Source organism: Canis aureus, chromosome 2, assembly GCF_053574225.1.
Source record: "Canis aureus isolate CA01 chromosome 2, VMU_Caureus_v.1.0, whole genome shotgun sequence".
NCBI lineage: Eukaryota > Metazoa > Chordata > Mammalia > Carnivora > Canidae > Canis > Canis aureus.
The window spans coordinates 55457173-55482056 of NC_135612.1; the positions used below are offsets into that span (position 1 = coordinate 55457173).

The window sequence follows — 24884 nt, forward strand, 5'->3', positions numbered from 1 at the left end:
TGGGATCAGGGCCAGCAGCCAGCTGTTTGCTGTACCCAGGACTCAGGTTCAGTGGCTCCCCTGACCAGCAGTGCCTGTTTTTCTGCAGGGAGGGACTTTGTGACCTCTGCTGACAGACTGACTGTCCTTTTAATAACCATCCCAAAGCTATATTTAAAAAATGCCATTCAAAAAATAAATAAATAAAAATAAAAAAATTAAAAATGCCATTCATTTTTCTTTCCATGTTCTGTTTTTGATTGCCTTTTAAAACAATATAGCATTTTCTGATGGCCTAATTGCGAAATCCATGGACACTGGCCCATGCTTTCTTGGCTATTCTGTGACACTCGATCCTGGTGACCCAGCTCAGCCTACCATCTTCTCTTGGGACAGCTGAACTCTTTCTGAGTCCTGCACTGAGCAACTCCCCGGGCTTCCATCCCTGCTCGTCTTCAGTCTCTACCTCCTGCAAGTGATTTGTCTACTCTCGTGGCTCCATATCCTTGTCTCTGGCCCTAATCTCTGTTCCACGCAGAGGCAGAAGTTTAGAGAAGCCTTGGCTTCCTGAACATTCCCATTCTCCCCAGATCTGACACCGCCAGATGGAGCTCACTGCCTCTCGCTTTCTCCACTTTGATGTGTGGTGTGACGACATGCATCTTGTCTCCCGAGCCACAAGCCTGCGATCACCCCCACAGGCCACACTAGCAAATGTGACGGGGCACACTTCTGGAAAACCCACTCTTCAGCCTCCCTAACCCACTCTTCAGTCTCCCTATGCTCTGACCTTGAGTGCCTGTGATGTCCTGCACTGTCTGGGTCCTGATCCTCATCCTGCATATTCCTGCTCTAGGTCTTCTGTTTCATCTCTCTGTTCCTCTACTCTGAGGAGACCAAGGATCACTCAGCTTTTCTACCCATTCTCCCAGGGAAAAGAACTTGGCCCATGTTCCAGGCTGGTCAGAGAGGACACTTTTGCTCTTGTGACCCACACTTCCCTCCAGGCTGTTTCTTGGAAACAGCCACCAGGCTCCTCTGGCTGCCTGCCATACACCCTCCCAGCTCTGTCCTGTGAGCACAGGGAAAGGCTCAGGGCAGGGATCCCTGGGTGGCACAGCGGTTTGGCGCCTGCCTTTGGCCCAGGGCGCGATCCTGGAGACCCGGGATCGAATCCCACATCGGGCTCCCGGTGCATGGAGCCTGCTTCTCCCTCTGCCTGTGTCTCTGCCTCTCTCTCTCTCTCTGTGACTATCATAAAAAAAAAAAAAAAAAAACTTTAAATGAAAGGCTCAGGGCAGTCTGAGGAGCGCAGAGGACTGACCCAGCCCCCCATCTGGCCTTACTTCTGGAAGACTCAGAGATTCTGGATCCCAGTGATGGAGACTTGCTCTGTCCTTACCCTGGGGAAACCCTCAGCCACCTCTCTTCATCTAGGCTCTGTACCAATTGTCATTCTTCCAACTTATTCAGGGCAATAACCCTCCTTGGAAGTCCCTCATACATGCCCCAGAGGCTCATGTTAGCTCTTGCTAATGACAAGACAAAACATAACACCCGTAGGCCTTCTCTGAGTGTGGTGGGGATAGTGGGAATGGACTGCACAGTTTTGGCCCCGGTGAGCCCCTGGGAATCTTGCCTCTTACCCCCCTCTCTGAAGTTCACATAGGATGCTGTAGTTCCACTTCCTCTCTTAGCACCACACAGAGAGGCCTACTTGCAGCTGCTATTATGGACAAAGACACTGCTACCCTCACCACATACCATCCATGCAACTGGTCTCTGGGGGCTGGATCCACATTAGGAAACTTGACTCCAAGACCAGGCATGTCACATTAGGTTTAGAAAAGCTTCAAGTCCTGTTCTCTAACGCTCCAAAACTCTTATATGGAAGACAGTGGTCAGCATCCCTTCAGTAATGTGTGCTGGGGCTGAGCACCATGACCACACAGGACTGATGCACAAGGTACTAGTTCCACTGTGCCTTGGACCACCAACAGATCCATGGGGACTCAGTCTGCCCCCTGGGTGGGTGTGTGTGGAGGGAGGGGGGATGAATGAAGAAGGTTGTTCCTAGACGCAGCAACACAAAGCAACAGGTTTAAGGGCCAGTGCTTTGCCTTCCTAAAATGTGTGATTTATGAAGATCCCAGAGCCTGGATGTTCTTTTGGGTTAATTCCTAAAGCTTGCCCACCATTAGACTCTGGCTGGGGCAGTCCTGGCATCTCCTCACAACATAGCTTGCTTTAGGGATGGGAAAGTATGGCTTCAAGTGAAGTAGGACACATTTCCCTATGATGGGTCAGCATCCCAATAAAACAAGCATTGAGATGGACCAAGAGGCCTTCCCTACATACCCCTAAACACATGTGCCAGACCCAAAGGACTGCAAGATACTCCTGAGTAGCACATGCATCACCCCTACTTTAGCCCACATCTCTCTTCAGAGGTTCCCAAGGCCTAAGGGGCCATCCAGCTGTGGAAACACTGCTTTGTTTTCTCCCCATTCTGATCCATCCTATGACCCCACATCCTTTACTGGTCAACAAAACAATCAGAGTCTTTCAACCTAAGGGGCTCTAAACACCACTGCCTTCGCTCTAGCTAATCAGAATTACCCTGTTGTGGGGAAAGACAATTTCTTCAATAAATAGTGCTGGGAAAACTGGATAATCCCACGCAAAAAATAAATAAAACTGGACTCCTATTTTACACCACTTACCAAAATTAACTAAAAAATTAAGGGCTTAAATGTAAGATGTGAAACCATAAAACTCCTAGAAGAAAACAAGGGGAAAATGTCCTTGACATCAGTCTTGGCAACAACTTTTGGATGCGACACCAAAAGCATAAGCAACAAGAGGGGAAAAAACCAAGCAATACTAGATTAAACTAAAAATAACTTCCATAGCAAAAGAAACAATCAATAAAATGAAAAGGCAATCTATGGAATAGGAGAAAATATCTGTAAACTATTTACATGATAGTTAATATCCAAAATATACAAGGAATTCATACAACTCAATGGCAAACCCCCCCCAATAATCTGATTACAAATGAACAGAGGGCATGACAAAACATTTTTCAGAAGAAGATATACAGGTGGCCAACAGACATATGAAAAGATGCACAATATCACTCATCATTAGGGAAGTGCAAGTCAAAACCACAGTGAGGGAGAGCCTGGGTCACTCAGTGGGTTAAGTGGCCAATTCTTGATCTCAGCTCAGGTTTTTTTTTTTTTTTTTTTTTTTTTTTATTTATTTATGATAGTTACAGAGAGAAAGAGAGGCAGAGACACAGGCAGAGGGAGAAGCAGGCTCCATGCACCGGGAGCCCGATGTGGGATTCGATCCCGGGTCTCCAGGATCGCGTCCTGGGCCAAAGGCAGGCGCCAAACTGCTGCGCCACCCAGGGATCCCCTCAGCTCAGGTTTTGATCTCAGGGTCATGAGTTCAAGTTCTGAGTTGTACTCCACGCCAGTTGTGGAACCTACCTAAAAACAAACAAAAAACAACCTTCCCCAAACCCACAATGAAACAAAAAACCACAATGCCTCGTGCCTGTTAGAATGGCAGTCCCAGAAAGACAAGAGATAACAAGTGTTGGGGAGGGTGTGGGAAAAGAGAACTCCTGTTCACTGTTGGTGGGAATATAAAATGGTACAGCCGTTATGGAAAATAGTATGGAGGTTCTTAAAAAAAACTAAAAACAGAATTACCATGAGCTCTAGCAATCCCACTTCTGGGTATACATCCAAAGGAAATAGGACCAGGATCTCAAACCAGAGACCAGGAGCTCATCCTTGACATCACCCAGGTAACCAATACCCAATTAATGCTGATTCTGGTTCTATCAATTCAATCTCTAGGGAACACCCTCACCCCACCCTTAACCCCTCTCTAAGGCCACTGCCCTCTGGATTCAGAAAGCTCTGTGCTTGTTTTCTGTCTCTGCTACTTCTTATCGTGGTAGCGTTGGGAAAGTCACCTCTCAGGGTCTTACTGTCATGAGCCCATGAAATGGGCCTATTGTGCTTCCTGCCTCCTAAAGATAGCATTAAAAAAAAAAGATTTTATTTATTTATCCATGAGAACACAGAGAAAGAGGCAGAGACATAGGCAGAGAGAGAAGCAGGCTCCTTGCAGGGAGCCTGATGCAGGACTCGATCACAGGACCCGGGGATGATGACCTGAGCTGAAGGCAGGTGCTCAACCGCTGAGCCACCCAGGTGCACCCTAAAGATAGCATTTAGATGAAATAACATGATGTGTGTAAAATGCTTTGCCTAGCCCAGGGCTCAAAGTCAGTGCTCAGTACGTGTCAGTTGCTGTTATTAATGTGGGGGTGGCTGTTAGTATCATTATGTGGACCCTGGCCTCTCCCACAGGGCACCCACGAAAGGAGAGGATGGGGGTCAGAAAGTGAAGACTCACAGTAGCCATGGCAGAGTGGAGGCCCTGCAGCCGCTGTGGGATCATTCCATCCCCTGAAAACAACCAAAGATGGGAGAAGGCACCAGAGTAGAAGAGCCTCATCTCCAGGCACAAACATCCACTGTGAGGTCGCTGGTCCTCACAACATGAGCTTCCAAGGGGCCTATGCTGAGGTATAGACCCTCTAGGGGTAGAAGTTCCCTTGGAGAGCATCTAATTCAACTTTCTGATTTTAGGATGGCAAAACTGAGTTTCTGTGAGGAGAAAGGACTTGCCAGGCCCAATTTCATTTAACAAGGGGTGACCCAGGGCTACTCTGTGTCCGGCCCTGTGCTGTATGCTGGACACATAATCCAGCAGGTAAAGAGATGGATCCAGACTCAGTTTTCCACTACACCATATTGCCTACAGACCCTGGAGCAGCCTGCTAAAACTAACACATTTCTGTGTGCCACCAAAAGGGAGAAAACCAGAATTCTGTATTACCAATAAATCATGCTGACAAATTCTTTCAACCGGAAACTGAAGGGTGAAAAACCAAATTGAACTGTCCTACAAGCAAGAAGACTGGAAAACACTGAGAACAAATCTAATGGGAACAAACTCTTTTGTGCCAGCCTTTCCCCTTTGGACAGACAAACAAACTGGTCTGGGCACCCGGCACCCAAGCAGGAGGTTTGCAACACACCTCCACAGCTGCCATGCACTTTCCTCCTCAACGCTCAGACTCTTTTAGTGTCTTACCAAAATATTCAGAATCTAGGGAGAAGGAACATTACCAATAAATTGTCATTTCATAAGTGATGAAACTGAACCTCAGAGAAATAAATAGGTCACAGCCTATAAAGAATAGAGTAGCTAGACAGCTTCTACTCTAGGCCATGGGGCTGCAGTTACAAAGAAAACAGACTTTTGCTGTCTATGTGGGAGGTATACCCCAGTGCATTAATTAGAAAAGTCCCCCACAAAAAAAAAGAAAGAAAAAAGGAAAAGTCCCTCACAAAAATGATTTTTAACCTTCTATAGGGCACGAGAGTTTCTGGGAATCTACTGAAAGGTGTTAATTCTCTCCCCAAAAGTGAGCCCATGAGGGCACAAACGTAATTTTGCCTATAGTTTCAGAAGCTCACCTGTGTAGCTCTTAGAAATTCCCAAGCTGCAGCTGAAGAAACTTTGCTTTAAAGTGTTGGCTGTGCAGTTACGCAAAATAGCTCAAATCAACTTTTACAGACACGGTCCAAACCTGGAAACTTTCCATGGGAGGAGGGGTATGTATAACAGGTGAAAAATGATCATAGTCCTGTCTTCCCGTATGTCAATCAAAACATGAAATTCTGATTTCTTGGGATGCCCACACAGATTAAAACAAGATGTATTTATCAATTGGTCACTGGAGCCAGAGGATAACACTATTTAGGGTTCCAAACTGTTCTAGCAAATGGGCCCCCGCACTAAAAATACTCTATGGGTACATTTTAAGAACGGCCAGCCTCTATCTGTTTAGGGGCTTCCACACCCTGTACCAACACTACGTTGTATTAGCAAGGCAAATCCATGCTACTGGAAGGCACAGAAGACATTCACAGTTTAAGATTCTGCAGTTTAAGATGATACCTCTCTCCCTAAAGGAACGATTTTGCATTAACATTGTGGCATCAAGTTACGGGGTTTCTAATAAAATACCCTTTGCATTAGAAGACTATGATTATCCAAAAACTTGCCTGCTTATTTAAGGGTCCACAGGGTCTCCTTTTACCTCCAAGGTCTCTGGATGATGGCTGGAAAACTGAGGATCTCCCTCTGGGTTACCTGTGCGCCCCAGAGGGCTGCCTCCGACTGTCTCACAGCAGGACTCTGCAGCTGGGGTGCAGAGGTGATGGTAACATGAGCTGGCTTCCTGCTGCAAATAGCAACAGGCCTGCCATGAGTGAAAGCCCAAATATAGACCTGCCTAGGCTCTCTTGCCACTTCTTGCTGCTCAAGTGTCACCGGGAGAGGTCACATGCTGTCCTCTGAGTTTCTTCATATACTGGGAGGATTTGAGGCCTAGAGACCCACTGAGCTACTCCAATGGCTGGTCATGTTTAGAGGGCTGGAGGCTACCACAGCAGGGTCAGGAGGGTAGCTGCAGGGCATGTGGAGAGGGAGGGCATCTGAGGGCCCTTGTGTGGTGCATCTTCCACCTGACGCTCTATTCCAAGAGCGTTTTGAACAAGCACAACTCTGAAGGCAATCAGATGCAACTTAATATTTTTTTCTTCCACCATTCCTTTAACATTTACTCACAGTGGGAATTATTTCCCTCAGTGGATAAAAAAGTCCAGCAGATCCATGACTTTCTGATCCCTCTTAGGTGACATTCAGTCCAAGGGTGAAGGCATAGTCTGCATTCAGCAACTGATTGTATAGTGCAGAATATTAATGTAAAAGTCAGACTTTGCTTAGCCAGTATCAAAATCTTCTCCCCTACCCGGTCTGGGCCTCTTTAGCTGGAAGTCTGCCCTCAGAAAGGAGGAAAGAGATCGGCCTCTTCTCCCCACACCTCCTTATTGAGCTGCTGGTGGAACGCCAGGGCAGGAGGCGCCAAGGTGATAAGATGGCTCCTATTGGAGTTAATGCCACAATGGGTGCTATCTTCCGGCTCTCTGGGCTGGCAGGTGCTTAGAGCTCTCTATTGTGCACTTGTGTGTGTGTCTACACTCTCCCTCCCTCTCTCATGGAGAGTTTTTTACATCTCTGGAGTTTTCCATTATGGAGACTTTCCCCCCAGGTTTCCATAACCAGGCTGAGAACGCTTCTCTTCCAGGGGGTCCCTTGCATTCTCCTTATAGGCTCTGGTGGGCCACCTCCAGGATCTCTCAAATGAGGTCTCCTTACCCATGCAGTTGGCTCTCTTGGGCAGGATATGATGATTCCTTGCTGACTCTGTCTTCTTCCTGGCTTACAACTGGATTGTAGGAGGCAGGCCCATCCTTGGTCCCTGCAAACTCTGGAATGCTGCCAGAACCAATGCAGCCACCTCCCCTGGGTCTGCCATCAAAGCAGCCAATCTGCTCACCTCAGGCCACCTGCAGGAGATACAGCAAACTCTCTGAAGGGTCCCTTTGAAGATCCTTCATTGGGCTTGGGCCTAGAGGACAGGACTTCCAACCTTCCCTCCATCCCACTAACAGCATTCTCTGGAGAAATGGCTCCACCAATTTTCCCCCTGAAAGCATGAATTGGGTTCTGGACCATTTCCTTGAAAAGTCTCCTTATGGTGATTTGATCTCAGAATTTTGCATCTGCTGCTTTTTAAATCTCAATCAAAATGTAATTTGAAAAATATCATTACTGCCAGGTATCTAGAATATTAGAAGCAAAATAAAATATCAGAACAAAAAAAATGAAAGACAAAATTTACGCAAAGATATATATGTACAAGGATGTTCACCACAGCATTATGCATATTGGCAGAAAGCTGAAATTAATCTATGACTATCAATATAGAATTTGTAAGCCACAATACACTCAATATTGGCAAGTATTAAAAACAATCATGTAAATACCTATTTTTTAGGGATCCCTGGGTGGCGCAGCGGTTTGGTGCCTGCCTTTGGCCCAGGGCCCGATCCTGGAGACCCGGGATCGAATCCCACATCGGGCTCCCAGTGCATGGAGCCTGCTTCTCCCTCTGCCTGTGTCTCTGCCCCTCTCTCTCTCTCTCTGTGACTATCATAAATAAATAAAAATTAAAAAAAAAATACCTATTTTTTATGTGGAAAATATCCACAATATAGCTGTAAGTAAAAAGAGAGTATAAAATACAATTACAGCATAATCATATATATATTATATAGGTGATATATAATATATAGCATAATATATAAATATATAATAATATATGATATTACATATAATAATAAACACAAAATGAGAGCAGAGTTTAACTTTTGAGTTATTTTGCTTTTTTCTTTATATTTTTTATTGTACCTATTTTGATAACAATTATTTATACACCTTTTATTAATTCTTAAAAACTATTTAATAATGAGAAATAACATATGATATTTGGCTTAGAAAAAGGCAAATATTACAAAGGAACCATAAAGTGAATATAAAGTAGGCATGTATCCTGGTAACAACAATGATTAGGTTTAGTGTATACTCACCCTTATTTTTTCTAAGAATATACAAACATCTTTCCCTCACACAAAAACGAAATTACTTTTATAATTAGAAAGCCTGCTAGTGTCATTTTGATAAAGCAAGTAAATTAGAAATACTAAAAAGGATAAAACAATATAAAACAAATACAGTAAAAAGACATACTGTAAAGAATATACAAAAAAGATATTAAAACAGACTATTATTGAATTACAAGTAAATCGTGTTAGCTAAGATAATATATTTAAAAATGACTTGAGGAAAAATAAATCCCTTCAACTAACAAATTCTTGTTCCAAGAAGACCACCAAGTGCAGCAGTTCTGAGTCCGAGGCCCCATAGCACTACACAAGCACTAAAAGGTTGGTGGGGGAGACTCAGATAAGCAACTTTGGACCTTAAGCTCATTCCACAGAAGTTTCTAGATACCCTGGGATCAACTTCAGGGGGAGAGATGCCCTAACCACTGCTCCAGGCTGGCCCTGGTTTGTTGTTGTTTTCCTTTGGGCATAACAGCAACTGTAAATCTGATCTCCTGCTTTCCCAAATCCAAACCTTCAAAAGTTTTCTCACCGGTTCCTGAGTCTAGCCTTCAGGAGCCTAGTCTTGGAGAAAGGCTTCTCCTCGCGGCTCCCTGGGTTGTCTCCCCGCACCACCCATCCCATGAACTCACGGGATGGAAGCAGACCTGCTGCTCTGTGTCTCAGTCCCAGACACAGACCTGGGCTGTCTTATTCCCTGTTGCGTGAACCCGACCAGCTCCAAGTCACATCCCATCCTCACGTGCAAATTAGATTTCCCCTATCTCCTTAAACAGGTCTTGGGGAGCCAGGTGGTCTTACTAGCCTGCTTGTGTACTGTTGGGACAGGATTCCTTCTGGATCTGTCTCCTTGGCTGTAAAGCGAAGAGTGGGAACACACTATTTAAACACGCCGTCTGGGAGCTGGGATGCTTTGACGACAGAGAGACATCTTTTGTGTATGCCCCTCGGCAGCCCCCCTCCCCCCCCCCCCCCCGCCCCCCGCACACATCAGGCACTCCATAAAAGTTCGTTGAGTTGGTAACAACAATCGGGTGGCTTTTACCCGGTGGGTGGCGCTTGGAGACCCTCAGCCCATAACTCCTACGTTTGATTTAACCTTTGGTCTCCAGCAAGTCTACACCCCTTCTGAGCGCAGGAACCCTCGGGTGCTCCCCGACGCCCCAGTGAGCGAGGACGGAATCAGTGGGTCCCCGTTCTCAAGAGGTTCTTTGAGTGCAGGAGGCTAAGACGATAACTCGTCAGGAACACTTTCCCTACGTCAGCAGGTACAAAGGTGGGATTGGTGAGGCAGGAGGGGAAGTCCTTGGGCCCAGGCCCCGCGGGGCGGCAGGGACCGCTGCCCAGCGCCGGCCGGAGACAGAGTCCCAGCTTTCCCATTGGCTGCCGAGAACCCGTCCACGCCGCGGGCAGCCAATCGGAGGCGCCGGGGGTGGGGTGGCGCCCCGGGGGCGCTGACGCGGGCGCGGTCCCGCCAGAATGTCGCGGTCCGCGGCGGGCAGCGGGGGGCGCAGGGAGGCCGGGCGCGCGCGGGCCGAGCCCGCGGGCCGCTGGTCCGAGGCCATGGAAGACGAGCAGCCCGACAGCTTGGAGGGCTGGGTGCCGGTCCGCGACGACCTCTTCGCCGAGCCCGAGCGACACCAGCTGCGCTTCCTCGTGGCCTGGAACGACGCGGAGGGCAAGTTCGCCGTGACCTGTCACGACCGCACGGCGCAGCGGCGGCGGCGCGAGGGGAGCCAGCCCGAACCAGAGCCCGAGCGGGCCGCGTCCCCCCCGAGCTGGGCGGGCCTGCTCTCGGCCGCCGGGCTCCGCGGCGCGCACCGGCAGCTGGCGGCGCTCTGGCCGCCCCTGGAGCGCTGCTTCCCGCCGTTGCCGCCCGAGCTGGACGCGCGCGCCGGCGGGGCCTGGGGCCTGGGGCTCGGGCTCTGGGCGCTCGTGTGGCCGGCGCGCGCGGGCCCCGGCGACGCGGCGGTGCAGGAGCTGTGCGGGCGCCTGGAGCGCTACCTGGGCGAGGCCGCGAGCGGCTGCGGCGGCGCGGCGGTGCGCGACGCGCTCTTCCCGGCCGACGGCGGCGCGCCCGACTGCGAGAGCCTGCGCGACTTCCGGGAGAGGGCCCTGCGCGCGCGGTGGGCCGCGGCGGGCGCGCGGCTGCGCCAGGTACCCGCGGGGCGGGAGGGGCAGCGCCGGGCTGGGGCCGCGGTGTGTGTGGCGTGGGGGGGGTGGGGGGGGTTGTGTTCGGTTCCGGAGAGCCGGGCTGTCGGCCGGCCAGGGGGCGCTGGGGACCTGAGGGGCGCGCGCGCAGGTGCCCAGGTGCCTGTTACCTGTAGGGGAGCTGGGCGTGGACGGGGCAGGGCGCGCGCAGGTGCACAGGTGCTTGTCACCTGCAGGGGAGCTGGGGGCGGAGGGGGGAGGACGCGCGCAGGTGCCTGTCACCTGTCGGGGACCGAGGGGGGGGGCGCGCGCAGGTGCACAGGTTCCTGTCACCTGCAGTTCTCAGGCGGGTCAGCGTGCATCCTCTGTCTGCAGCCAGCCCTGACCCCTTTCTCCGAAGACTCTGGCAGACCCGGCTGCCCTCTAACAGGATTTGCCAGAGAATAGCGAAAGCAGAACCGGAAACAGCCGTAGTACACGTGGGAAACAGCCTGGCGCACGGGATGTAAACACTTCCCGGTTCTCGGGGACGGCGGGGGGCGGGGGTGGGGAGCGGCGGCGGCCGTTAGGAACCCTGGAGACCCGCTGCCTTAGAGGATGAAGGGGCTTCTAGGGGAAAGGTTGGAAAGTAACGCAAACGTCTGGTGGAAAGCCGACGGGGAGTGAGCTTTATTCTTTGATTTGGAAGGGCAACCGGAGTGCAATTTTAAGTTTAAAAGACGTCATTTGGGAAGCCCAACAACTCATTCTTTGAGTGATAAACTTATAGAATTTAACGGGGGGGGGGGGGAACGCAAGTACACAAAAGGGTTTGGGAGAAAAATAGGGTGTGTGTATTCACAATTTACTACGGGTGGCCAAGATTGAGGCTCTGACACCCTGGACACGTCCTCTTGCTTGCTTGTTCTCATTACAGGCCGATCTTAATCTAGATGATTTTTCTGCGCCTTCTTTTGAGGAAGGGAGGAGTGTGAGGGAAGAATTCAGCCATATTTCAAAGTCTTAATTACATCTTCCTAATCAACATATAGAACCAGCTTTTTTTTTTTAAGATTTTATTTATTTATTCATGAGAGACACACACACACACACAGAGAGGCAGGCTCCCCGCAGGGAACCTGATGTGGGACTTGATCCCAGGACTCCAGGATCACACTCTGGGCTGAAGGCAGACGCTCAACTGCTGAGCCACCCAGGAGTCCCTAGAACCAAAGTTTTAAAGCAAAATGGTTTTATAAAACGAGTTTGTGGGATGCCTGGGTGGCCCAGTGGTTAAGCGTCTGCCTTTGGCTCAGGGTGTGATCCTGGAGTCCTGGAATCGAGTTCCACATCGGGCTCCCTGAACGGAGCCTGCATCTCTCTCTGCCTGTGTCTCTGCCTCTCTCTCACTCTCTCTCTCTCTCTCTCTCATGAATAAATAAATAAAATCTTAAAAACAAATAAAAGGAGTTTGTTAGGGGGTCTTACACCATTGAATGATTATAGTCATAACATTCTGCCCTGGATATACCATGATTTAACTGTTCGTTTTATTTGACATTTTGGTTGAAGGACATTAGCGTTTTCATATAATCAGTATTTTAATTTGTGAAGTTGAGGGCATTAAAGTTTCTTTAGTTTTGTTTATTTGGTATGATCTTATAAATACTGTCCTTACGTGAGCTTTTATTTACATTTTGTCTTCCAGGTTCTTCAGGGGCATGATCAAGCCCACACCATGGTAGCACTAATGAAAGTTTATCGAGAGGAAGATGAAGCATACCAAGAGTTAGTTACTGGAGCAACTACATTTTTCCAGTATTTACTGCAGCCATTTAGGGATATGAGAGAAGTTGCAACTTTATGTAAGCTTGATATTTTGGTATGTTTTCTTTATATCTGTATTTTATCAGATTTGTTATTTGTCACGTATTATTTCTTTAGTCCCATTTCAGATTCAGTGTATGTTGGCACCTTGGGTCCACCTTTGTGTTTAGATGGTAGTATACATATGTTGAGTTTATTTTTAAAAAAATTTTTTTAAGATTTATTTATTTATTTATTTATTTATTTATTTATTTATGATAGGCAGAGAGAGAGAGAAGCAGAGACACAGGAGGAGGGAGAAGCAGGCTCCATGCCAGGATCCTGACATGGGACTCGATTCTGGGACTCCAGGATCGTGCCCTGGGCCAAAGGCAGGCGCTAAACCGATGAGCCACCCAGGGATCCCCTATTTTTAAAAATTAATTTGAAAATGAAGGCATTTTATGTTGGTCATCTGAATACATTAAGATTTCTGCAGCTTTCTGAGGGTTAAACCACATTCTTTGCTAATGACTTGTTTTTGATGAGAAGCTTGTTTATGTTAGCCTATTTTCAGATTCTAAGGACATATGCAGATTTCCAAGAAACTGAATGAAAATATAAATAGCAAGGCCCTGGATCATAATTCAGTAATTTAAGCTTTAGTAAATGTTGCCATCACTCTTATTTCCTTGAGCTATGTAGCAACCCAGTGACCCTGGTTAGCGTAGACATCCTCCTGTCAGTGTTACGAAGGAACCTAGGGCCCAGAGGGGTGAAATAGCTTTCCCTGCGTCTCAACCAGCTGGAGTCAGAAGACATCAGAGAGATCTCTTGAGCTCTGCCCCTGCACTGGGCCAGACTTCCACACACATACTCACAGCCCCTGCCAAGCTACTGTACTGTAGAAATGGTGTCCTGTTTAGATAAAACTCATGCCACTCAAATTTCCAGAGAAAATTGTTCTGTTCATTATACTGAAAGCATATTACTTGGATAGTCTTTACTTCCTGTATATATTTTTTCCTTAATTAACAGCTTCACTGAGATACAATTCACAGACCATACCACTCACCTGTTTAAGATATATGTTTCAGTGGTTTTTAGTATATTCATTTGTGCAACTATCACCACTATCTAGTTCCAGAACATTTTCATCACTCCCCAAAGAAACCCCATACCCATAAGCAGTCATTCTCTATTCCCCCCCCAACCCTGGGCAACCAGCAGTGTGCCTTCTGCCTCTGTGTGTTTCCCCATTCTGGCCATTTCATCTTGTGTGGGATTACATGAGATGTGGTCATTTGTGTCAGGCTCTTTTCATGTAGCATAATGTTTTCAAGGTCCATCCATGTTGTGCAATGTCCCAGAACTTCATTTCTTTCTATGATCCTTTAGTATTCACTATAGTACATTTCACTTATCCATTTAGCAGTTGATGGGCATTTGGGTTGTTTGATGGACATTTAGGTTGTTTCTACTTTTTAACTATTAGGAATAATGCTGCTATGAACATCTATGTACAAGTTTCTATGTGGACCTATGTTTTCTTTTTTCTTGGAAAAATGTGGAATTGCTGGGTCCTATGGTAACTATATATAGCCTTTCCAAAGAACCATCAGACTGTTTTCCAATGCAGAATGTACCATTTTACATTCCTACCAGCAGTAAGTGAAGGTTCCAGTTTGTCCACATTATCGCCAACACTTGTTATTGTCTGTCTTTTTGGTTTTATCCACCCTAGTGGATGTGAAGTTGTATCCTGTGGTTTTTTTTTTAAGGTTATTTATTTATTTATTCATTCATGAGAGAGAGAGAGAGAGAGAGAGAGAGAGAGAGAGGGGGGCAGAGAGAGAAGCAGGCTCCCAGTAGGGAGCCTGATGGCAGGACTCGATCTCAGGACCTCATGATCATGAACTGAGCCAAAGGCAGATGGTCAACCACTGAGTCACCCAGGTGCCCCTATCCTGTGGTTTTGATTTACATTTCCCTGATGGCTAACCTGTATATATTTCTTATATTATTAGTTTTGTAGAAGAACTGGATGCCGAATGACTACTAGTACATATCATAATTATGAATTTTTAGATTTTATGATCTTTTAGGTTACTGTATTATTTTTGCCCTTCAGAGAAGAATTATTATATTGAAAAGCTTCCTGCCATGTCCCTGAAAGGACCTGTAGCAACAGCTAACACTTGAATGCTGTGTACTGGGCCTTGTGCTGAATGTTTAACAAAACAGGTGTCATTTAAACAATTATGGGTTTAATTTTTTTTTTAATTTTTTACCTAATCTCTGTACCCAGCATGGGGCTCGAGCTCCCAACCCCAATATCAAGAGTTGCACGCTCCACCAACTGAGGTAGCCAGGTGCCCCTAAACAATTGTGTATTAATAGAAGAACATAACTTGAGAGAATTCCTGTCTAGAAAATGTTATTCTAATATTGCAAAGTGAAAGTAGGTTTTTATTTTTCTTTATGCCCCAGAGTATCCCTTGTCTCCCAAGTGTTGCCTGGCTTAGAGCCTCATTCATACTCAGTAAGGAATTGCTGAATGAATGAAACTTAATTAACTAGTAGTAATAAAAGTAGTTGAAATAATCCATGTAACCAATTTCCTGTGTCTCTGCATTACTATTCTCTCTTGTGAATACAATTTTCCTTTCATTTGTAGAAATCCTTGAATGAGGATGATTTGGGTCCTAAGAGGATAGTTGCCTTGCAGAAAGAAGCCAAAGAATGGACCAGACAGGCTGAAGAAGCTGTAGTCTCTATTCAGGACATTACAGTGAATTATTTTAAAGAAACAGTAAAAGCATTAGCAGGTAACAGTGTAAAATTCTACATTAAGGTGTATGTGATTTTCATTTTATTCAACAAACATTTGAGTACCTCTTGCACACGAGGCACTGCGTTTCCTAGGAGCTGAGGATTCAGTATAAGGGTAAGCATAAACAGACATGGTACAGTCTGGTGAGGGGAGAGAGATCTTATTTATGTATACATTCAAACACATGGGAAATGGCAGTAGCAGCCGGCCTCCTGAAGAGAAGCAGGGGGTTCTGAGAGCTGCCAAGAGGCAGGAGGCTCCTTCACTAGGTCAGTGAAGGCCTCTGGGGAATGGCACCTGCCCCAATACCTGAAGGTCAGTGGGAGTTGAGAGACCATCAGAGTGAGGGGAGAGTGTTCCAGACAGAAGAAATGGCACTCACAGAGGCCCTCTGACTGGAAGGAACTTGGCAAGTGTGAGGGGCTGGAGCAGAGAGGAAGGGGGAAGGGAGAGAGGTCTGAGCAAATTCAGCAGACAGGCAGGGGTGGGGAGGGGAGGGGGGTGCGGAAGACTTCTCATAGAGGATGTCATTATAGATGGCCCCAAACAGGAAACCTAGTGTCTGCCAGCTTGTTACATTTCATTCATGAAGTGAAATGTCCTGTGGCTGTGAAGCCCAATTCTCTATATCTGTTTTTATGACTGTTGGGAGTTGCATGATACATTAAGTGAAATAAATGAACTACAAAGAAGAACGATGATCTTGTGGGGTTTTTTTGTTTATTTTTTGTCTTTGGTTCAAACTGCCTATCTAGCTTGACCTAGAAACAGTCTGGAAGTGTATGCACCAAAATGTAAGAAACATCGCCTCAAGTAGGTGAGATTCATGATTTCTTTTTTTTTTTTTTTTTAATGAAGTATCTAAAAAAATTTTTTTAAAGATTTTATTTTTAAGTAATATCTACACCCAACATGGGGCTCAAACTCACAATCCTGAGATCAAGAGTCCTGTGCTCTACTAACTGAGCCAGCCAGGTTCCCCAAAGTATCTAAAATGTTTATACTGATGTTCATGTATAATTTTTGTGACAATAAAAGGTAATTAAAACATTTTTTTCTTTTAAAAAAGGATGTTTTGCAAGTAAGGTGGGAGGCAGTAAAGAATTAGCTCAGAATACATTTTTCCCTTTTCAATGAGTTGTAATTATGTTTTATTTTTATTCCAATCCAACAGAAATGCAGAAACAAATGGAACAGGACAAGAAGAGATTTGGCCAGGCTGCCTGGGCCACAGCAACTCCCAGGTTAGAAGAACTCAAGCTGATGTTAGCCCGAGAGACTCTACAGCTTATGAGAGCCAAAGAGTTGTGTTTAAATCACAAAAGAGCTGAAATTCAGAGGAAGGTAAGATAAAGATAAATGAAACTTGGTTGGAAAAAACCCACACTTTTAGGGCACCTGAGTGGCTCAGTTGGTTAAGTGTCTGACTCTTGATTTAGGCTCAGGTCATGATCTCAGGGTCATGAGATCAAGCCCCGCATCAGGCTCCATGCTGGTGGTACAGCCTGCTTACAATTCCCTCTCCCTCTCTCCCCACCCCCACCTCATGCACACGCATGTGTGCATGCTCACTCTCTCTCTAAAGAAAGAAACCCCACACTTTTAGGTAGCACCTTTCTTTTTTTTTTTTTTTTTTTTTTAATTTTTATTCACTTACGATAGTCACAGAGAGAGAGAGGCAGAGACATAGGCAGAGGGAGAAGCAGGCTCCATGCACCGAGAGCCCGATGTGGGATTCGATCCCGGGTCTCCAGGATCGCGCCCTGGGCCGAAGGCAGGCGCCAAACCGCTGCGCCACCCAGGGATCCCTGGTAGCACCTTTCTTTCCAGGCACCATTAAGAGCTTCCTTGCTTCATTCCAACATTTACTAGCTGAGAATTTAGACTGTGGAAGGTTGGCCTTAAAGCTTCCTTTTGATTAAGATGCTTTTGAAATATTCTGTTGTAGGATGCTCCTGGTAGTAACACTGAGCTCAGTACTGAAGTGGGTAATATACTTAAGTCAATCAAGCAGTATCTCAGCACAACTCGAGAGTAATGCAAAGGTCTTTCAGCCTAGGATCACAGCCCCTTAAATTTCTTCCTGTAATATTAAGAGTTTGAAGCAGTAAACACTGCAAATGGCTCACTGCCTCGATTTTTCTCTAAACCTAACTGTTTTCGTTTGTTTCAGGGTAAGTTAAAGTATTTGTAACAAACATTGAATAAAGCATTTTTGTTTTGTTACTTGAAATTGGAAAAATGTTTTTTCACTTTGTTCTCTATTTGGTCCTAAGCAAAAAATAGAAAATTGTTCAAATGCATTTAACATTAGCTTTTTTTTTTTTTTTTAAGAGAGAGTTATTTATTTATTAGAGAAAGAGAGAGAGAGAGCGTGCGTGCACAGCCAGAGGAGGGGCAGAGGGAGAAGCAGACTCCCTGCCGAGCAGAGAGCCCAACATGGGGCTCAATCCCAGGACTCTGAAACCACGGCCCCAGCCGAAGGGAATGTTCAACCAACTGAGCCACCCACGTGCCCCTAACATAGCTTTTAACGTACTAATCATTTTAACTTGCTGTTATTTTTTTTTCATGAAAACAAGATGGAAGATCTTCCAGAACAAGAAAAAAATGTAGATGTTGTAGACGAATTAGAAATACAGTATTATGAAGTCCAGTTAGAACTGTATGAGGTTAAATTTGAGATATTAAAATATGAAGAAATACTGCTTATAACACAGTTGGACTCAATTAAAAGGCTTATAAAAGGTAAGGTATATATTTAAATGTGTATGTTAAAATGTTTAAATCACACCTCCAAGGAAATACAGGCCATGTTATTACTTCTTATAAATTGGCTAAAACATCTACTAAATTTCCTAAAAAAAAGTCTCCTTTTAGCATTTCTGTTATTCCAGTAATATATTCATTGTTAAACACAAGGCAAAACAAAGGAAAACTTACCCACCCCCCAGTCCATCATCACAGATACCAAGTGAGAATAATATGCTGGAAAGTCTTGTTTGTATACTGATGTATACAAGTAAATACCAATTTTTAAACCCAAAATGTATATCTTGTTTAATAACTTCCTTTCATTTAATACATAATAAGCACCTTTCCGTTTCGGTAAGTAACAAAAACATGAGACATTTTAATGGCAGCACAGTATTTGGTTATACGGATATACCGTGATTTCTAGTCTTAAACTATTGCAAACAGCAATTTGGCAAAGAACCCTCTTTGACACATCCTTGTGTGTAGAAGAGATTCTTTCTTTTTCTTTCTTTCTTCTTTTTTTCTTTCTTTCTTTCTTTCTTTCTTTCTTTCTTTCCTTTCTTTTTTTTTCCTTTCCTTTTTTCTTTTCTTTTCTTTTCTTTTCTTTTCTTTTCTTTTCTTTTCTTTTCTTTTCTTTTCTTTTCTTATTTAATTTATTTATTTGAGAGTGAGTGAAAGTGAGGAGCAGGGAGAAGGGAAGGGGGAGAGGGAGAAGCAGACTGCTACCTAATCCAGGAACCTGATTCTGGGCTTGATCCTAGGACTCCGGGATCATGACCTGTGCTGAAGGCAGATGCTTTACCAACTGAGCCACCTAGTGCCCCGAGATTATTTCCTTGTAATAAATTTCCAAAGGGGGAATCGTTGGGTCAAGGACAGTGCAGATTTTACATGTTGACACACACCTGCTAACCCTGCAATAATCATTCGATGCACATTTTCCCCTCACCTTTGTTATCTTTTGATTTCTGAATTCCATACTACATAATGGCCTTCCAGATTGAGGTCGTGAAAAGAGCTGATTATGAAAATAGCTGTTCCACACTTACACCATTATTTTAAGTTCTTGCCTACTTGATAGAAGACAGTGGTCTCTTGTACTTTTCATTTATTTAATTACAAGTGTAATGGGCATGATTTTGCGGTTGACTGGCTGCATTTCTTTTATTAACTGTCTATCATTGGTCTTTGCCCACTTTCCCTTGGAACATTCCCTTTCCACACTAAGACTATTACTCTGTTATCTGTCCTATGTTGCAAAGAATTTCTCTCCACCATTTGCTTTTTCTTACCTTGTAGAAATACTTCATTTTTATGAAGTCATATCTGCTTTTGGTAAAGTCTTTCTGCATCTGTCAAAGTGCTCCTCATCCCCAAACTATATCAAAATTTTACTTATGTTTTCTTTTAGTATATTTCTGATTAAAAAAAATTTTGCTCTTTAATCAGGTTAAATTAATCTTGACGTGTGGTGGGAATCTAACTCCCCCCCTCCCCCAAATTGTTAGGTAATCTCAGTCACTGATTTTGAAAACGTTTTCCCTAAGTACTTTGACTGGCTTCCTGTCTCATGTCCAGAATTATTATAGTTATTTTTACCTAATAATGAATTGTCATTTTCTTTCACTAGTTTGTGAATGGCTTCTGGTGCTGGTCCCGTATGTTCCTATTACTGTACTTGGGTGTACATTTTAGTGTCTGGTTCAGCAAGCGCCTTCCATAGTACTCTGCTTTTCCTCAGGTTTCCTGATTTTTTCCACTCCTTTATTCTTTCAGACGAACTTTAGAATCACTTTGGCAAGTTCCAAACAAAAACCAAAAAACCTCCTTGGAATTTTTATTGGGATTGTGCTTAAAATTAGAGATTAATTTGGGGAGAATTGTCATCTTTGCAATTTTGAATCTTCCCATCCAAGGACATGGTATGTCTTTCCTTTTACTTACATCTCTTTTTTCCCCTCAAGTTCCTCCAAGCATAATACTTTTCTTCATACTGAATCTAAACATTTAATTTAATCCTAGGTATTCAAAAAACTTTATAGTAATTTCAGGTTATAAGCACTATACATATTTAAGGGAAAATCCTATTTAAAAAGCTATTCCCGGAAAGATGTATGCCAAATTGTTCATAATATTTTCCTCTGGGAATGGGATCCCAAAGGTTTGGGAGAAAAAGAAAATTTCACTTTCTAGTTTTGTAGGACTTGATTTGTTACAACTAGCATGTATTTAAAAAAAATACATATGTAACCAAAATTAAGTATCTTTAAGTCACCTTAATGACACACTGCTGGTAGAATGTAGGTTGCCCTTCTGGAGGGAAACTGAATGCTAATTATCAAGAGCCCTGACTGTTCATCTTCTAAATAAGTAATAAAAATGTACGCAAAGATTTTATGTTCAGATGTTCATCACGGTGAAATTAATAATAATGGAACCCTGGAATATTCTAACAATACAGAATGCTCAAATTAGAGAATACTGTGTTGCCATTAAAATTCTATTTCCATCACATGGAAGATGTCCTCTTAGCTATGTGTTATTGATTATGTGTAGCTGTGTGTGTGTGTAGGGTCTGTGTGTATGTGCATAAGTGTGTGTAGCTGTGTGTGTAGGTACAGGTGTATGTGTCTGTAGCTGTGTATGTGTATACCCATGTTAATAGCGGCTTTCCCAGGGTGGTGGGGTTACAAGTCATCTTCACTTTCTAAAATTTAAAGTATATTTTTGTGTTATTTTTTTATACCAAAATATGTTTTAAAAACATCATCAATACATTTCTAGATAAAGAGGATGAAGTTGTCTATTACGACCCATGTGAAAGTCCCGAGGAGCTTGGAGCCCTTGACTGTGTGACAGGGCTGCCAAATGACAAGAGTGTAGAGGTACGGGAGCTGAGCCGGCAGCGCCAGCGCCTGGAGACTCAGCGGGGCACGATCTGTGCCCGGAGAGCCTGTCTCAGGAACAGAAAGGTAGGAGTACTATGCAGGGCAGCTCTCTTCCTGCCAAGGCTCCTTTTATGAAAGATGAAGAGGTCCTGAAAGGAAGGCTTTTTACCAACACAGTGATTAACTTCTTCTTGGGTGTTTATACAGGTATCAGTGGCTACAATTTATTTATTTATTTTTTGAAAAGGATTCCCTTTCTTTTGGGGGTCTAAGCATTTACCATAATCTCTAGATTTTAGTTGATCCATTCAACAACTGTTTGTTGAATGCCTGTTACATGCCCAGGTATTTAAAAAATCATGGTAGGTAGAAAATTCAAGTAATCATCTTCAGTACATTCTAAAGTTTATTTTATTGTAAATTATTGATTATAGAATATTTGTCAAAAATAACGAGGTGTCTGACTGGCTCAGTCAGTGGAGTGTGCGACCCTTGATCTTGGGGGTTGAGTTTGAACCCTATACTGGGTGCAGAGAAGACTTAAAATTAAAAAAAAAAAATCTATAAGAAGAACATTCAGCTCATTTCAACCCTTATATTTGGTGACTTTTTTCTTAATTTTTATAAATTCCACAATCACATAAAAGGTAATATATAAGAATAACTAGTACAGTTAAAATACAGTTTTTAATGTAAATGTATTTGTGGGTTGTATATGGTTATGTAGGTATGTTTGGAAATATAATTACTATTGTAATATTATGGGGAGAGGTGTTTAAAACACTTGCATGGAAATAGATTCTTTGGACACATGCCATGTAAGCATGGAGGGCTGCCTGTGTTATCCCCTCATTTCCATCTTTCACAGCACTAAATCCCAGCCTTGCCCTTATGACTGGGTGTGGTCGATTCCTTGAAGTAGCCAGTCAGCATGTAACCAAGGGGAGGCAGGACCCTGGAGCCACACCAGAAACTATGAGAACAAATGCCTCACAGGACAGCACAAACACAGTGGTGCTTTCTTCTGCTAAACTTCTCTGCTAGAGCCTACTATGATAGTAAAAACTGTGCAAGTGACTTGTATTATTCCACCAGGATCAATGCAAAGAGAATCATCGGCTGCGACTGCAGTTGGCTGAAGAAAGGATGAAACATTTTCATCAGCATCATAGTATCCAGGTGGTAAGTGGTCGAAGAAATGTTCTATGTTTGCATAACATGACATACTGGCTTCAATCTGTAAAGAGTAGAACCCCCTGCCCTCGACGGGCAGCTGCGAGCCTTAATCCTAGGGAGCCTGCAGTCCAGCCCTGCAGCTTGGGCTTTCTTTTCTCAAGACCTCTCTTTTGAGAAATGTACAAACATATGTTCCTTTAAATATAGAAAAGAGACAAGATGAAAGAAGAGGAGAAAAAGAAAAAAGAATGGATAAACCAAGAACGCAAAAAAACACTCCAGCGGTTGAGAGCATTTAAAGAGGTAAGTTCTAGAAATAGTGGCCTCACTTGTATTTTCTGGAGAAATAAATGAAGGTCACCCATCCTAGGAGAAAAGTGTTGAATATTATGAACAGATCACTTGAAACACAAAATGTTCTCCAAACGCCATTATTTTTAGTGTAGAAATAAAAAATGAAAATATTAGAATATTTTTTAAAAGATTTTATTTATTTGAGAGGGAGTGTACACCAATGGAGTGGTGGGAAGAGGGAGGAGGAGGAGGAGCAGGCTCCCCTCTGAGCAGGGAGCCTGACCTGGGGCTTGATCCCAGGATCATATCTGAGCTGAAGGCAGATACTTAACTTACTGAGCCACCCAGGCACCCCCAAAATAATAGAATATTAAGAAATTTTTGACATTGCTGTACACCAGGGTTCTGATGCTGACTCTGCCTGCCATGCTGTTGCCCAGCGAGGACAACTGAAAAACAGTTAAACTGACCTTGACTTTAGCTCAGTTCTTCCTCACTTGTAATAAGTCTCTCAAAGCAGTCAAGGCAGCGTTGTGACAAGTAGATAGTTAAGGGCTCTGTTAAAAGTGAATAGGCTGGGGATCCCTGGGTGGCTCAGTGGTTTAGAGCCCACCTTTGGCGCAGGGTGTGATCCTGGAGTCCTGGGATCGAGTCCCACGTCAGGCTCCCTGCATGGAGCCTGCTTATTCCTCTGCCTGTGTCTCTGCTTCTCTTTCTCTGTGTGTCTCTTGTGAATAAATCAATAAAATCTTAAAAAAAAAAAAAGTGAGTAGGCTTAAAAAGAAAGTAAATAGCTACTTACTTAAAAATAATGTTAAACTAGTTGAATATAAAACATAAATCTGTTTTCATCACATACCCTCACAAAGACCCAAGTTGGTAGCTGCCCCCCCAAAAGAAAGACTATCCATTCCCAAAGTTCTGGAATAAGGTATTGAAGGTGTGCTGTGATATCAACCAGAAAAGGGGCCCTGGAGTGGTAAATCAGGACACACTGACTTCAGCTCACTTTTTGGTACGCTTGCTACTCTGATCATTAATGAGCACCTGCTGCATACCAGCCCAGTGCTAAACACCTGCATTCATTCTCCTTTACTTAAGGCTGCAGCCCGAGTGGTGACCCACCTTAGCTCATGCTGCGTGCAGCCACTTGTCTGTAACTCTGGAGCTGCACAGGCCTTCTCCGGCCCAGGCAGCACACCTGAACCAGCCAGGGGGCTTCTGAAAGTCACGGATGCCCAGACCCGCCCCCCCTCCAAAAATGGGAGACTGAGTTGCGGGTATATCATGTGAGACCCACGTGAAGGCAGAGTGAATGTGCACAGGACGACAGGTTGGTGGGCTCTCACTGGAGGGCACTGGTTAACAGAGTGCAGTCAGGATGGAGGAAGGATCGAGGCGTGCAAGTCTGGCTCTTAAGCCTTGAACAGGCTGATCAGTGATCAGTTTTTCAACTGTGGAGATGAGAGGGGTAACTGATGGATGTGGCGGAACTAGGCCACCAACGCTCTCAGACTGAGCAGGGGGTGTGAAAATCCAACACGCTGACCTCACGTTGGCTTAAGGTGCGGGTTTTGTGGTCCTCGGAGGGGTACGCTTCTCCAGAGGGTGGGAGGAAGGCATGCATGCAGTCTGAGTGCAGGGGAAAGAACTTTCTTCAGCCTCCTGCCACCACTTGTGAGGAAGCTCCAGAAAAGCCAGTGTGTTTTTAAGGTGTGTGAACAGAAGCAGCCTCTGTAGAATGAGGGGACCCTGTGTTGGCCCAGAAGTGCTCCCTCGAAGGGGACAAAGCCAATCTGAGCACATTTTGAAGGAAGGAAGTAGGAGCAGGAGAGGATGGGAAGTGGGTCATGTGATGCATGCTAGCTGGTGGGCCCAGGCAGGCTTTTAAATATCTGAGGGGCCGCTGGGAGGCAAAAGATTGAATTTGTCTTAGGTGAGCCCTGGGGACTCCCAGCAACATAAGGCAGAACTCAACAGGCCAGAGTCACAGCGAAGTGCAGCCACCGGAGTGCTGGGGCAGGAGCATCATCCCTGCCATCAGGGGACGGTCGGATGACCCCGGAGTCTCGCCTGGAGTTTCTGGGGCTCAAGTTCTACCAGCACAACACGTGACTGGCGGCTGCAGGCCTAGTGACTGCATGGCTGAGGTCTGGGGTCTGGCACCAGGCTGTCCTAGCGCTCAGGAAAGGCAGAGGAACCTGGGAGGGAGACAGGGCACGTTCGGTGCCAGACTAAAGCAGTAAAGCGAGGCAAGTGAATTGTCTGGTTTCCCAGTGCAATGTTAAAAGCGATATTTATACTGTACTGTAGTCTGTTGAGTGTGTAATAGCAAGATGGCTACAGAAAAGTACATATCTTAATTACTTTACTTCTAAAAATGCGATTGTCTGAGCC

General features: G+C 44.9%; 2 protein-coding genes across 6 annotated transcripts in view; one reads left to right on the top strand and one right to left on the bottom strand.

Annotated features, from left to right (window-relative positions):
- FSD2 (fibronectin type III and SPRY domain containing 2) overlaps nucleotides 1-7587 on the bottom strand; it is a 42750-nt gene extending 35163 nt beyond the window's left edge. The window contains exon 1 of one of the 2 annotated variants that reach the window (XM_077873687.1): nucleotides 7475-7587. The gene's annotated coding sequence lies outside the window, so the exon portion shown is untranslated. Of the gene's footprint in view, nucleotides 1-6172; nucleotides 7389-7474 lie in introns of those variants that run through there. The other variant, XM_077873681.1, reaches the window with a different exon arrangement.
- WHAMM (WASP homolog associated with actin, golgi membranes and microtubules) overlaps nucleotides 1-24884 on the top strand; it is a 69407-nt gene that overhangs the window by 39537 nt on the left and 4986 nt on the right. For 3 of the 4 annotated variants that reach the window (XM_077873658.1, XM_077873653.1, XM_077873666.1), the window contains exons 4-10: nucleotides 12442-12615; nucleotides 15217-15367; nucleotides 16547-16716; nucleotides 17955-18120; nucleotides 20914-21101; nucleotides 22113-22199; nucleotides 22401-22496. In XM_077873658.1, coding sequence (XP_077729784.1) covers nucleotides 12442-12615; nucleotides 15217-15367; nucleotides 16547-16716; nucleotides 17955-18120; nucleotides 20914-21101; nucleotides 22113-22199; nucleotides 22401-22496 — 1032 coding nt within the window. Of the gene's footprint in view, nucleotides 1-10091; nucleotides 10761-12441; nucleotides 12616-15216; nucleotides 15368-16546; nucleotides 16717-17954; nucleotides 18121-20913; nucleotides 21102-22112; nucleotides 22200-22400; nucleotides 22497-24884 lie in introns of those variants that run through there. The other variant, XM_077873644.1, reaches the window with a different exon arrangement.